The sequence below is a fragment of the Mandrillus leucophaeus genome, unplaced genomic scaffold (assembly GCF_000951045.1).
Source record: "Mandrillus leucophaeus isolate KB7577 unplaced genomic scaffold, Mleu.le_1.0 Scaffold38, whole genome shotgun sequence".
NCBI lineage: Eukaryota > Metazoa > Chordata > Mammalia > Primates > Cercopithecidae > Mandrillus > Mandrillus leucophaeus.
In genome coordinates this window covers 6,649,170-6,664,583 of record NW_012104031.1, presented here as the reverse complement: position 1 = coordinate 6,664,583, position 15,414 = coordinate 6,649,170, and the positions used below count along the sequence as shown (strand labels likewise).

The 15,414-nt window shown below is 41.1% G+C and overlaps 1 protein-coding gene across 2 annotated transcripts in view; it reads left to right on the top strand.

Moving 5' to 3' along the window:
* Positions 1 to 12,309: 12,309 nt before the first annotated feature.
* Positions 12,310 to 15,414, top strand: part of NR5A2 (nuclear receptor subfamily 5, group A, member 2) — a 178,244-nt gene continuing 175,139 nt past the window's right edge. For both annotated transcript variants that reach the window (XM_011990596.1, XM_011990595.1), the window contains exon 1: positions 12,310 to 12,619. In XM_011990596.1, the coding sequence (XP_011845986.1) occupies positions 12,556 to 12,619 (64 nt within the window). In that variant the 5' untranslated portion in view covers positions 12,310 to 12,555. The remainder of the gene's footprint in view (positions 12,620 to 15,414) is intronic.

Genomic DNA, 15,414 nt, shown 5'->3' with positions numbered 1-15,414 from the left:
AAAAAAAAAAAAAAAAGAAAGAAAGAAAGAAAGAAAGAAGAAATAACCTATCCTTTTCTTACATAAAGGCTGATTTTTAAAAATAGTCTCTCAGTAAACTGTGTAAAGAATATTTAGTGCTGTACTGAATACAAAACTGAGGACTTTATCCAAAGATAGTGTATACCGAAGTCACATTAATTTTTTTGTTAAGTGCCTCTAGTTCATCAGATAGCCAAATCAGAAGTCAAATCTGGCATCCATCCTAATCATAAAGGTATGGAGCTTACCTTAGGTGTTACTATGAAAAGAAATTCAATATCAGTTGTTCAAATCAGTAGCCCATTAACTGACACCCCAAATCTCTGATACAATGATTAGCTGCAGACAAGCCTAACTAACCACAGTACTGAGACTGGATTTAGGAAAGAACACAAAACTGTGTTTACTTTTAATGAACTAACTAAAGGGAAAGCATTCCTTAAACCTCCCTCCAGTTGGGCAGCCACTTTATAAAAATTTTAAAATTTCATCATATCAGAACAAAGAAATGCAGAATCTGGGCCAGCAAGAATATGCAGTTATTTGTCATTCTGCTCTAATTCCCCTACCAAAACGGACTCTTCGTGGCCATTTGACTAGAACTGTGATTAGAAAGCTTGGGCATCTCAGTTAAAAAGTGCACATTGGCCAGGTGCAGGGGCTCTCACCTGTAATCCCAGAAATTTGGGAGGCCAAGGCAAGAGGATAACTTGAGGCCAGGGGTTTGAGACCAGCCTGGGCAACATAGTGAGACTGCCCCATCTCTACAAAAATAAAAAAATTAGCCAGATGTGTCAGTTGCTTGCTTGTAGTCCCAGCTACTTGGGAGGCTGAAGCAGGAGGATTGCTTGAGGCCAGGAATTTGAGGCTGCAGTGAGCTGTGATCACGCTACTGCACACCAGCACCAGCCTGGGTGACAAAGTGAGATCTTGCCTCTAAAGAAAAAAAAATGATAAAAAGCTTGTGTCTTTAAAGTAGTTTGTTTGCTCCTGGCACTCTAAGTTGTGGTTCTCTTCAAGCCTATAAATTCAGGATTGTACAAAATATATTCTCATGCCTTTTAACTTTTAGCTTCTCAACTGTTGGAGTTTCAGGGTTCACATCTCTTATTTAAAAATAAAATAGGTTTCAGTGTTGTCATGTACCTGGTTAATATCACCTGCCTGTTTAATGGACATTGTGCTTCCTTTCCACCATTTATTATAGAACATCCCACTCCTTGTCCCCTGTGTCTACTGATTGTCCTCAATTTTCTGTTCACTGATGACTCAGAAGCAAAGAGATGACGGATGTAACTCTCAGACAGTCTAAGCCTCACAACTGGGGAGGAAAAAGGGCATGACCACTTCATACCTTTAGCTTGGTACACAGAAACCAGGCTCTTTCTACTGTCTCTCAGAGGACATTCTGACCTTTTTGATTTGGTTTCCTACTACAGGATTTGTCTGAGATCACCGTATAGTACTACAAGAATGTCAATAACCATCTGCCAAACTATAAAAGGAGAAAAGACTAGCAGCCATACTGGCTATGTAATTTACCCTGGTGAGTGACAGGACACACTGACCTTATTTGACAAACCCTGAAGCCAGATCTGGTCCCAGGTCAATAAAGAAGAGAGTACTGCAGAGTGATGAGCACTCAAGCTCTAGGATTAGATAGACCCACGAATCTCAGCCCCAGTCCCTCCTGGCCAGTGGACCTTGGGAAAATAATTTAACTTTACAACTCTCTGCTTTTCTTGTCCCTTTTTTTCTTTTTTCTTTCTTTTTTTTCTGAGACGGCGTCTCACTCTGTCACCTAGACTAGGGTGCAGTAGCACAATCATAGCTCACTACAGCCTCCAACTCCTGGGCTCAAGCAATTTTCCCAACCTCAGCCTCCCAAGTAGCTGGGACTACAGGTGTGCGCCACAACTGGCTCAGTTTTGTATTTTTAGTAGAGACAGGGTTTCACCATGTTGGCTAGGCTGGTCTCAAACTCCTGACCTCAAATGATCTGCCAGCCTTGGCCTCCCAAAGTAGTGGGATTACAGGTGTAAGTCAGCGTGCTCAGCCTAAAATTTCTTTAATAGAGAGGAGCTCTCTCTATGTTGCCCAGGCTGGTATCAAACTTCTGGGCTCAAGTGATCCTCCCGCCTCAGCTTCTCAAAGTGCTAGGATTAGAGACATGAGCCATCCAGCCCAGTCATGGTAACTGTTTTAAACAGCAGGATATAAAACAATATACACAATATGTTACAATTTTGTCTATATTTAACTTGGGGTTTTGCTTTTGTTTTTTGTTTTGAGACAACGTCTCACTCTGTCTCCTAGGCTAGAATGCAGTGGAGGGAACAGGGCTCACTGCAGCCTCAACCTCCCAGGCTCAAAAAATCTTCCTGCCTCAGGCCCCTGCCTAACTGGGACCACACATTCATGCCATCACGCCTGGTTAATTTTTTTATTTTTTGTAGAGATGGGGTCTCATTTTGCTGTCCAGGCTGCTCTTGAACTCCTGGGTTCAAGTTGTCGTCCTGCTTTGGCCTCCCAAAGTGCTGGAATTACAGGACCAGCCAATATTTAAATATTTAAATACATAGATATCTACTAGAAGAAAATACTTTAAAACATGATCTCAGAATGTCAGAATTACAGGTGATTCATGTATCTTTCCTTTTGCTTGTCCACTAAATTGTTTTAATCTCTCTTTTTTTGCATACAGACTTTTATATAAATGCACAAATGTGATCATATGTTTATACTTTATTTTCTCCTTTTTTGCTTGATTCTTTCACTCATATAGTTGCCTTGATTGCTCATGCAACAATAAATTCTTCCCATGAATACTTCACTTTTTTTCCTTCTAGACTATGAATTCTGATATTTCACTCTTTTGTTGTTCCAACACAAGGTCTCAATGTCCCCCAGGCTGGAGTACAGTAGCATAATCACTGTACTCACTGTAGCTGACTGTAGCCTCGAACTCCTGAGCTCAAGTGATCCTCCCACCTCAGCTTCCCAAAGTGCTAAGATTACAGACATGAGGCACTGCGCTTGGTCTATCATTCTTTTTTTTTTTTTTTTAAGCGGCATTCAAAATGAAAAATATCTGGCCAGGCACGGTGGCTAACACCTGTAATCCCAGCACTTTGGGAGGCCAAGGCAGGTGGATCACCTGAGGTCAAAAGTTCAAGACCAGCCTGCCCAACATGGTGAAACCCTATCTCTACTAAAAATACAAAAAATTAGCCAGGTGTGGTGGCGGGAGCCTGTAATCCTAGTTACTCAGGAGGCTGAGGCAGGAGAATCATTTGAACCTGGGAGGCAGAGGTTGCAGTGAGCTGAAATCGTGCCACTGCACTCCAGCCTGGACAACAAGAGGGAGATCCCGTCTCAAAAAGAAAAAGAATGAGTTTCATTTGGGACATTATGCATATGTTTACTGAAAGACATATATAAGGACACAATGCATTACCAACTCTGTTTACAGTTCTTTGAGTTTCTCTGCTGTATACCAGCAATATTAATATTGGTAGCAAATGTATTGGCTGTCATGTGCCAGGCATATGTTTCATTACATTCACAAAATAATTTGTCAAGCATTATAACAGCATTTCAAGCAGTATAATAGCATTGAAGTCAGGCATGGATTTGAGTCCAGCTCTATCAATCATACGCCATCTGTGTAGCATTGGTCAAATTACTTAAAATTTTCAAGCGTTAATTTTTCTCATGTATAAAATAGAGGTAAATAAAATATTTTTAAAAACTAAGTGATAGAATGCATGTAAAGCACTTAAGAGAGTGTCTAGCATAATTATGTGCTGAATAAGTGTAGAAATGGCCAGGCACAGTGGCTCATGCCTGTAATTTAGCCCTCTGGGAGGCTGAGATGGGAGGATCACTTGAGGCCAGGAGTTCGAGACCAACCTAGGCAACACAGTGAGACCCTCATCTCTATTTTTAAAAAAGGCAAAAAGAAAAAATGAAGATAAAAAAGTGATCGTGTAGAAATAATATGTGAGTGTATAGACGTAAAGAAGCTTGAAAATGTAGTCAAAAATCACATTTCTAATAACACAGCTATTCCAATTCTAATGTCTCCTAATCTTAGTATAAGTAAAATAAAGTTTTAGGATGATTTTATATGATCTTAAAGCTTGAGATTATACTAAATGATCTTAAAGCAAAAAGGCACAATTTTTTTTTTTTTTTTTTTTTTTTTTTTGAGACAGAGTTGCACTCTTGTTTCCCAGGCTGGAGTGCAATGGCACGATCTTGGCTCACCGCAACCTCTGCCGGGTTCAAGCGATTCTCCTGCCTCAGCCTTCCGAGTAGCTGGGATTACAGGCATGTGCCACCACGCCTGGCTAATTTTGTATTTTTAGTAGAGATGGGGTTTCTCCATGTTGGTCAGGCTGCTCTCAAACTCCCAACTCACATGATCTGCCCACCTTGGCCTCCCAAAGTGCTGGGATTACAGGTGTGAGCCACCACATAAGCCTCTTTTTTTTTTTTTTTTTTAAATTATTAGGTAAATATAGAAAAAGTGGATAGGTCATGGCCTTCTGAAAAATGCAAACGGATCAGGAAAATCTAAAATGCTAATATTTAGTATCAAAATAATGCTTGAGGGTGTAAATTGCCAGATTCATGGAAATAAAAAAGGTAGAAAGTGAGCCTATCTTTTAAAAACTCTTTTTGTTTTTACAAATTCATATAGTACAAAGTGACCTTTTTAAGTATCCTCAGTGTCTTTTAATTAACTCTTTCTTTTTCTCTTTTTTTTTTTTTTTTGAGAAGCTTTGTCACCCAGGCTGGAGTGCAGTGGCCACATCTGCCTCCTGTGTTCAAGCAGTTCTTGTGCCTCAGCCTCCCAAATGGCTGGGATTACAGGTGCATGCCACCATACTGGTTAATTTTTGTATTTTTAGTAGAGACAGGGTTTCACCATGTTGGCCAAGCTGGTCTCAAACTCCTGACCTCACGTGATCCGCCGTCCTCAGCCTCCCAAAGTGCTAGGATAACAGGTGTGAGCCAACACGCCCAGCCAATTAACTCTTTCCATTTTGGTTTTATCCTTTCTTTCTCAAATATAATAGAACATGTAACATATATGCATTTATGCTATTATCCTATTACAGTTAGTAGATTGATATTTTGACTAATCACAGATCTACAGGTGTGTGCCACCATATAGCTAATTTTGTTTATTTTTCATAGAGATGAGGTCTTATTATGTTGTTCAGGCTGGTCTTGAACCCCTGAGCTCAAGTGATTCTCCTGCCTAAGCCTCCCAAAGTGCTGGGATTACAGGTGTGAGCCACCACGCCCAGATACTTTATTTTTATTTTTTATTAAAAATAATATTATTTGTATTTTCTTATTTCACAAAAGACTGAGAGGGCAAAAAAAAAAAGTTCATTAAAATAACTGAAACATAAATCGAAATTGAGTTATATAGCTCCATGTAAGTTTCACCCACATAAAATATTTCAGTCTAGAGGAAAATCTATTATTTGAATGATTGTTTTATTTATGTAGTCTGCCAGACTGTTAGGTAATACATAACATTCAATTTCATGAATTAAGAATGCCTGAGATGGCTGGGTGTGGTGGCTTATGCCTGTAATCCTAGCACTTTGGGAGGCCAAGGCAGGTGGATAACCTGAGATCAGGAGTTCGAGACCAGCTTGGCCAACATGGCAAAACCCTATCTCCACTAAAAATACAAAAATTAGCCGGGTGTGGTGACATGTGACTGTAGTCCCAGCTACTTGGGAGACTGAGGCAGGAGAATAGCTTGAACCCAGGAGGTGGAGGTTGCAGTGAGCCAAGATTGTGCCACTGCACTGCAGCCTGGACAACAGAACAAGACTCTGTCTCCAAAAAAAAAAAAGGAATGCCTGAGATCTATTTTGTAGCTTCATGTTTTAATGATAATTATGCTGTGATTCCTAGGGAAATCATTTTGGATATGCTACAGTTTCCTCTTTTAAAAACAATTTAGATCACTTAGTTGTTTGCTTAAATGTCTTTAAAGGCCTTAAATTGAAACAAAATGCTACTGAGTTTATTTCTTTTACTCTAAATAAAGATATAAACTATGAGCCATCAGACACAGATCATAGATTGTGATAAACGTGGGGAACTCAGCACAAGCCTGCAGGAGAGTAAAGTCTTAAACATTTCAATTGCCAAAAGATTGACTAAGGCTCTGTTTAATTATTAGTGTTACAAAAAGTGAGTAATATTTACCTGACCATAATAGTATTGTGTAAAAGTCACTTATCTTTTCCGCCAGGTGCCACATTTCTCACAGTTATTTAAAAGAATGAGAAGAAATCTTTACTTAGTCACTCCTTTCCAAAATGTACCATTCCATCATCTTACATAATTTGGCAGAGGAGAGGATTATTAAGAAAGTTGATTAAAAAAAAAAAAAGTGCCAACCCTAGCTCAGATTCTATACAAAATCAGTGACAAATGCCTTTGCTAGCAAAGAGTACAAGCAAAAATGCACTATTAAGCAATGGTTTGGAAGTAACTAAGTGGTTCAGTACTTATAAGCCTTCTGTTAAAAACTCCCCCAGATCTGATGCAATCAGTCTATTTGAATGATGAAAATTTTAAGGTGTTTGCTCTTAATAAACCCATATTATAAACATACTGAAAGGGCCTTTCCAGTTTGCTCATGCAAGGGGTTCATGATAAATCCAATTTTGCAGGAATATCAATTCCTAATAGATATGTCATAATGTCTTGGAATAGTGTTGTCAGGAAGTTTACAGTGACTGTAATTCATTAACTACACTTTAACATCATCATGCAATATGGGTTCAGGTGACATTGTTGAATACTTTTTGGATTTTGGCAAAGATGCCTTAGAGTCATTAGTTATCTGTCAATAATTTACAAATCATTTCTGAAATCTGTTAGCAAATATTTTTTATCATTATAAACGTATTCTTGTAAATGTGAGTCATTATAAGTATTCTATGTTGTGGTATCAAGTGAGGTAGTGAAGGTACTTAAAACAGAATGTTGTAATGGAAAATGCCCACACTTGCCAAATGGAAAGGGTCAGATGATACCTTGATTGAGAAAAAATAAATACAAAATTCAGGGTGTGATTTGTTTTTTGTCCTCCCCACAGCATGGCCAGAACATAAATTGCTTGTTAACTGTCACTGAGGCTGAGTTCCAAGCATCTGTTATTTGTACCACATGTGAACATTACTCTAGCCTCACTTTCAGAAAAATATGTTCATTTCTCACAAAGTACTGAGTACCTATTTCTATTCAATCAGCCTGATGGATAAGCTTCAAAGGACCAAAGTAACTCATTAATATAATGTTTCCTCAACAAGCCAGTGAGTTTTATAGGAAAGCAAGAGAGTGACAAATCGCAAATAGTATCTTTTAAAGATTCTGTTAGGAGTTATTAGGCAAGCTGGTAATACTACCATTCCCAATTTTTTGTACATTCCTAAAAACAATTATGTCTGATTAGAGGCAGACAATATAGCATGAAATTCAATCTTTGTGCTGTTACATGCTTTGTTAACCATATACAGAAAGGACAAGAAGAAAAGTAAATCACTTTACTATTTGTATTTATTATTATTATTATTATTATTTATTTTATTTTATTTTTTGAGACAGAGTCTCACTCTATTGCCCAGGCTGGAGTGCAGTGGTGCAATCTCAGCTCACTGCAAGCTCTGCCTCCCAGGTTCACGCCATTCTCCTGCCTCAGCCTCCCGAGTAGCTGGGACTACAGGCGCCCACCACCACGCCTGGCTAATTTTTTTGTATTTTTAGTAGAGACAGGGTTTCACCATGTTAGCCAAGATGGTCTCGATCTCCTGACCTTGTGATCCTCCCGTCTCGGCCTCCCAAAGTGCTGGGATTACAGGTGTGAGCCACCGCGCCTGGCCTGTATTTATTATTATTAATAAATACTTATTTATTCCTTATTCCTTATTATTTATCATTATTTCATTTATTATTTAAGAGATGAAGTGTCATTATATTGCCCAGGCTGGTCTCAAACCCGTGCCTTCAAGTGAACCTCTTGCTTCAGCCTTTCAAAATGCTGGGATTTCAGGTGTTAAGCCACCGTGCCCAGCCACAAATCACTTTATGGTGCTGTTTAATTATATGAATCCTATGAGGTCTTCTATAAGGTCTCTAATAGTGTACGTGACTAAGATAGAATTAGTGTCAGAAACAAAACCCAAAAACAGAAACTTTAGTATGTCTTCTAAAATTCCACTAAGGAAGATGTGTCTTTCACTTAAGATCTCAAGTCACATAGCCCATAATCACTTTTTTTTGTTTTTTGTTTTTTGTTTTTTGAGATGGAGTATCACTCTGTCACCCAGACTGGAGTGCAGTGGCATGAACTTGGCTCATTGCAACCTCCATCTCCTGGGTTCAAGCAATTCTCCTGCCTCAACCTACTGAGTAGCTGGGATTACAGGCGTGCACCACTTTGCCTGGTTAATTTTTTGTATTTTTAGTAGAGACAGGGTTTCACCATGTTGGCCAGGCTGGTCTTGAACTCCTGACGTCAAGTGATCCACCTGCCTCAACCTCCCAAAGTGCTGGGATTACAGGTGTAAGCCACTGCGCCCAGCCTCCATATTCACTTTTGATGATACGTTGAGTGCTTTCTTTCTCTTACATGACACTGAGTACTTTATTTCTCATTTACATCTTACCACAAAAACTACTGGATTTCATCATTTTTGTCATTTTTACTTATGAGGAATTCAAGGCTTAAAAAAAAGCCAAGCATTACTTTGCCACCGAGAAGGGGGCAAAGCACAAATGGAAGCCCTGAGCTTTCTGACCTCAAATCCTAGGCTCTTAACCACCCTGCTACCCTGCCTTCATTCTTACCATGATCTCATCATTTGTGCTTATATAGGCTGCATTCAGCAACCAAAACTGAGTGGTTTCCTCAGGAAAACAGTTAGAGCTATAACCAGTGCATTGAGAGGATCTGATGGACAATGTAATTTTATGGACTGAATGATATGAAAGGCCTCAAGAAATATGTATCCAACACTTTGGCATGTGTAAAAGAAGACCTACATATTTCAAAGCAGTTACAGATGCAAAATATATCCATAGAAATATATGTTCCATATACTTGGAAGGCAGAGGCAGGAGAATCGCTTGAGCCCAGGAGTTTGAGACCAACCTGGGTAACATGGTGATACACTGTCCCTACAAAAAAATACAAAAATTAGCTGGGTGCAGTGGCTCACATCTGTAATCCCAGCACTTTGGGAGGCCGGGGCGGGTGGATCACCTGAGGTCAGGAGTTTGAGACCATCCTGGCCAACATGGTGAAACCCCATCTTTACTAAAAATACAAAAATTAGCTAGGCATGGTGGCATGTACCTGTAATCCCAGCTACTAGGGGGACTGAGGCAGGAGGATCACTTGAACCCGGGAGGTGGAGGTTGCCGTGAACCGAGATCGTGTCACTGCACTCCAGTCTGGGTGACAGAGTGAGACTCTGTCAAGAAAGAAAGAAGAAAGAAAAGCGAAACAAGGAAACAAGGAAGGAAGGAAGGAAGGGAGGGAGGGAGGGAGGAAGGAAGGTCCTTTCTGGGTTTCCATCTAAAATCAAAGAAGAAATCATTGTTTTCAATAACAACATTTTAAAATCCACCGTATAACTTTTTTTTCTTTAAAAGAAAAATATCGATCTAAGAAAATAATACCTAACATGGTGTTAATGAAAAGTAGGATGGATTGTTTATGTGTACATAAGAACTTAAAGTTCAAAGGAAAAACAGCATGCATATCAGCATGTTGACCTGGCTCCGCTGACAGCCAGGATTACCAGTTATTTCACTTGGTGTGTACCAGTGCCACTTGGAAACTACCCACCTTCCATGAGCAGGTCTACTCAACCAAATCTTACTTTCATGAGACTGTGAGGATATACAACTGGGGACATTTCTTATACTCAGAGGACCACAAGTCATGGCTGTGGCCACTTCTGATTCTGACTTCAGGGGTCACCCAGACCCCAAGCCACCCAAACCTGATAAAGGCAAGTTGATCTTGGGCAAGGTTCAGAGCCAGCAGCACAGCTGAAAGGTAGTGGAGAGCACTTTCAGATGCTATATTTCAACATTTCAACTGACATGAAGTGAAGCAAGAGGGGAAATAACTAACAATAATCTGAATAAAAAACAAAAGAAAAAAAAAAGGGCCGGATATGGTGGCTTACACCTGTAATCCCAGCAGTTTTGGAGGCTGAGGCAGGTGAATCACCTGAGGTCAGGAGTTCGAGACCAGCCTGGCCAATGTGGCGAAACTCCGTCTCTACTAAAAATACAAAAATTAGCCGGGCATGGCGGCATGTACCTGTAATCCCAGCTACTAGCGAGACTGAGGCAGGAGGATCGCTTGAATCTGGTAGGCAGAGGTTGCAGTGAACCAAGATTGTGCCACTGTACTCCAGCCTGGGCAATGGAGCGAGACTCTATCTCAAAAAAAAAAAAAAAAAAAAAAAGAAAAGAAAAAGGAAAAAAAATGACTGTCCTGGGTTTACAGGTAGCTCACACCTGTAATCCCAGCACTTTGGGAGGCTGAGGCAGGAGGATTGCTTGAGCCCAGGAGACCAATCTGGGCAATACAGCAATACACTGTCTCTACAAAAAATTTTAAAAATCAGCCAAGTGTAGTGATACACACCTGTAGTCCTAACTCAGGAGGCTAAGGCAGGAGGATTGCTTAAGTCCAGGAGTCTGAGGTTGTGGTGAGCTATGACTGTACGACTCCATTCCAACCTGGACTACAGAGTGAGATCCCATCTCTAAATAAATAGCCCATAAGTTCTGTAATGTGAATCTTTAGACAAAGACTACTAAATCCATCAAATGATATATGAAGTTTTGTTACAACAAATGTTTATATATTGAGTTAAAAATTATCTGTACACATACACACAACCTGCATTTACGTAGTTTAAAAGGAGTGTCAATATTAAAATTGGGGATTTTGGCCAATTTGGGTGCAGTGGCTCATGCCTGTAATTCCAGCACTTTGGGAGGCCGGGTAGATCATCTGAGGTCAGAAGTTTGAGACCAGACTGGCCAACCTGATGAAAACCCGTCCCTACTAAAAATGCAAAAATTAGCCGGGCATGGTGGTTCACCCCTGTTATCCCAGCTACTCGGGAGGCTGAGGCAGGAGAATTGCTTGAACCCGGGAGGCGGAGGCTGCAGTGAGCTGAGTTCATGCCACTGCACACCAGCCTGGGCGACAGAGTGAGACCCTGTCTCAAAAACAAAAATCATTTTTTGTTTTTTTGTTGTTGTTATTGTTTTTGAAGATGGAGTCTCACTCTGTCATCCAGGTTGGAGTGCAGTGGCACGATCTCAGATCGCTGCAACCTCTGCCTCCCAGGTTCAAGCAATTCTCCCGCCTCAGCCTCCCAAGTAGCTGGGATTACAGGGCTGCACCAACACGCCTGGCTAATTTTTGCATTTTTAGTAGAGATGGGGTTTCACCATGTTGGCCAGGCTGGTCTTGAACTCCTGACCTCAGGTGATCTGCCTGCCTTGGCTTCCCAAAGTGCTGGGATTACAGGTGTGAGTGACCATGCCCGGCCTAAGAATAATAACTTTATAATTATGAAAAATCTATTACATATTCATCAGTTTGCCAGCATTAATCTCAAAGCATAAGTTTTACTTTTTGGGGATAAAGAGATAGATTGTGTTTTAGCCATATGACCAATGTAGAAACAAGCTAAGGTTAACTCCTCATCTAATGAATAGGCCCGATAAAAAAGTTGGTTGACCACAACATGAATAAATAAATGACCATAAGCTTGGAAATGCTACCTCTAGTGTTTCAGAGTGTCGATCACATTTGTAGTCATCACTTAAAGAATTAATGTCTGCCAATGTTGTCATCTAAAATGTATTTACAGAGGTCAGAAGAGCTATGTCCGTCCTCCTCTATGCAAAGAGGTGACGACATCAAGGGGTATGTCACAAGCCAAAGTTTAGTTAGACTAAGTTAGTTAGCTGGTTTGTAGTTTTATCCACTAAGTCTGATCTTCTGACCCCTCAGTTTTACAACTTTCCACTCTCTGTGCTGCACAGCACCTCTCCACTTCTGAGTTAATCATTTCTTTGCCATTATCTGGCAAGAATTCTTATCTCTTTTGCTGTCACTTTATAACAGGGTCCTCTTATCAACCTGCATAGAGTCATGTGATGAGTCAAAGCCTATCAAAAGTTTCCACTCTTCTGATTAGAAATCATCATGAAACTGGATACATGGTTTACAGCAGGTCACTAATGTTGGAAAAAGTACAGAGTCCAGGGAAAGACTTGCTTGTAACTTTATGAATTCTGGATTTTTTTTTTCCCTTTGCTTTTTCTTAACTTTCACTAAGGGTTACCGTAGTCTGATGTGTCCTTCCCAAGGCCACGAAATTTGACAAGCTGCACTTTTCTTTTGCTCAATGATTTCTGCTTTAGGCCAAAGAACTGCCTATAATTTCACTAAGAATGTCTTCTAATTCGGATACTGGGGATTTACAAGAGTCTTTAAAGCACGGACTTACACCTATTGGTAAGTAGGAGTTGCTCTATTGATCATCTATTTATTCTGCTAGTACATACATATAATTTAATCTCGTTGATGGATTTTGCATTTTAAGTCATGGCTTTTCCTATTATGTTTATTAAAAGCACATAATAAGCCCATGTATGTGTATCACACATTTATCTTTCTTGCAGTTCAAAAAAAGCAAATGAATATTTCAACATATGAATATTATTCATTATATCTAGTGCTTACTGGTGGCATTCTATTAGCCTAAACAGCAAGAAAATATAATTTATAATTTAACAATTTCAACTTTAATATTTTCCGATAATTTTAATCAGAAATAATAAGCTAAAATTTGAACAATTTGAAACAAGTTAATCATATTGAGTGATCACTGATCAAACTTTAACAGATAGCTGTCAAGTATTTGTTACTTTTCAACCCACAGAAAAGTATGGTGTCTCATTCTCTGCTTATACTGTAAAAACTTTTCATTTTATCTTCCTGGGGAATGAAAGTCATGCCCCCCCCGCCCCCGCCAAAAAATAAAACCCAAAAAACTAGACCATCACTAATAAAGGATTTGAAGTTAAGAGCTACTGTATTTTTTTTTTGCAACAATTAGTATATTTTGTTTTTACAAACAGAAATAAGTAAATAAAGCTACTTTTCATTTAAAAAATAGAGTTACAAACTTGTGAATTTTATAGCAAGACTACATTCAATTAATCCTAAAAGTAAAGGACTAAAGGGAAGTGATTCTCAGTGGTCTGTAATTGTCTGTTGCAAGTCATGCCCTTCTGCCTTTCCCCGGTTTTTGAAGGACCTGTGTCTTTTCTGGTAGCATTTTCCTAGGCTTTCGGACTGGAACTTCCCTCCGAATTTGCAGGGGCCTGTCATGAGCTCTGAGTCTCAGCTCCATTGTAACAAGAAAGAAAATCCAGGCTTGAGTTTTTCCTCTTTTTTCCTTCCGAGTCAGCTGACTCCACAGAATGCAGTGATTGCTTTTTTTTATGGGCCAACTACACCCTAAAGTATATCACTTGAGGAAATGTTTACCAAAAATGTTCTATACTTACGAAAAAGAAAACACGGGGAAGGCAAGCAGGGTGTAACACACAATCAATTGTTCTGCAGATAACACAGAAAATACAGGCACAAGAAAGATGAGAGAGAAGCACAAAACGATTTCGCATCTTTTTCGTCGGTCTGAACCGCCGCGGTGTGCAGGCGAGGAGTCCTTCCCGGCAGCTCCGCGCAGCTCCCGCTCCGCGGCGAGGGCCGCAGCTAGAGCGCGCTCGGGCGGGAGACGCGGACTGAGCGCGCACAGGGGACGCGCGCACGGGGGACGCGCGCTCGGGGGCTCGCGCCCGCGCGGGCGGTTTTGGGCTCTTGCCGCGCGCAGCCCCAGCTGGCCGCTGCCAAAATAGAGTTGAGCTGGGTCGGGAGACCACACATGCCGATCCCCCGCTGTCTCCCCCAGACCCCAAGGGTGAATTAAAGAGGGTAAGGTAGGGGAAGGAGACGCTGTTGCACTTCTCTCTGCAACCCGGGAAGAACTGTATTTCCACCGACCGCACCCGCAACTCACGTAGCAAGGAACCGAGGCGGGTACACGCTGAGCGTAAACAGAGAACACCTGCAGCTTTGGAATCCGTCCCACCGCAGAGGGCTGGGAACCCGAGGACTGTCGGTCCAGCCTATGAGAGGCTGCTGGGGACTAAGCCTCAAGAAAAGTACCGAAGAAGGCTCTCCCCTGGCCTCAGCGAGCCTACCCCAACATCCTAAACCTGTGCAGGCACTTCCGGGCGCCGGATTCCGGGATAACAAAATTCCAGTTTCCGGTAAAAGAGACCTCTTTCAGGATCTTATTCGCAGCCACCCGCCCCTTCCCAACTCAAGCACACCCCCTCCGCCTCCTGGTATTGCAGCCCCGCAGGTGGTTGTGAGGTGTCCGCATCTGCAACATCTTAGTGACCCCGAGGCGACTTTGGCACCGAGACATCGTCTGTTTAACCTCATAGCCTCCAGGAGGGTGCTGACCGTCGTTCCCAGGGTGAATGGCTGGAGAGAGCCATCCAAAGGGCTGAGGCAGAGGAAGAGAGGGCGGTGAGGAGCCATCAGACTGAACTGTTGGATTGAAGGGCCTGACCCGATTCCCGAAGGAGAGATGCTCTTTGAATGGGTCTTTCTGATTTGCCCAGGGCAGCCCCACTGGGAAGAACCCACGGGTGCAGCTGTAGAGAGTGACTGAGGGTCTCGAGAGTAGCTTTCAGATGGCAAATTGCAAGTTGGGTTGTGTTGAGTCGTTCACAAAACTGAGCCCGGTGTATGTAGACATCAGTCAGGGTTTACAATTCTACATTTAATTCAGTTGTGTTGTACTAGGAAATGGGCCTCGTTTTATTTAAAAAGCGACTCCATGGTTTTTAACTAGGGACTACATCTTGTATGCACACTGATGGTTACATGAAAGTTTTGTGTAGATGTCTGTGCTTGTATAGAAAAGCAGAATTGAGATAAAGTTGTTCCTTCTGCCTACCTGCAAGATAATCATTCAATGTAGTGTAAGAGCAGCACACTCAGGTTATAACTAGATTGCTCCCTTAAAGTTAACTAACTCTGGGACGCTGGTCAAACTCTTGGTTTCTCGTCTCTGTTTTCTTCTTTCTCCCAGATGGGATGATTCTATTGAATAATATGCAGTACTAACTTTAGACGCTTTTTATATTTACCTATATTAAGAAAAGAGCCTTATCTGTGTCGTAGGAAATATGTTATACATGAAACAAGTATTTATTGACAACTCCCACAAT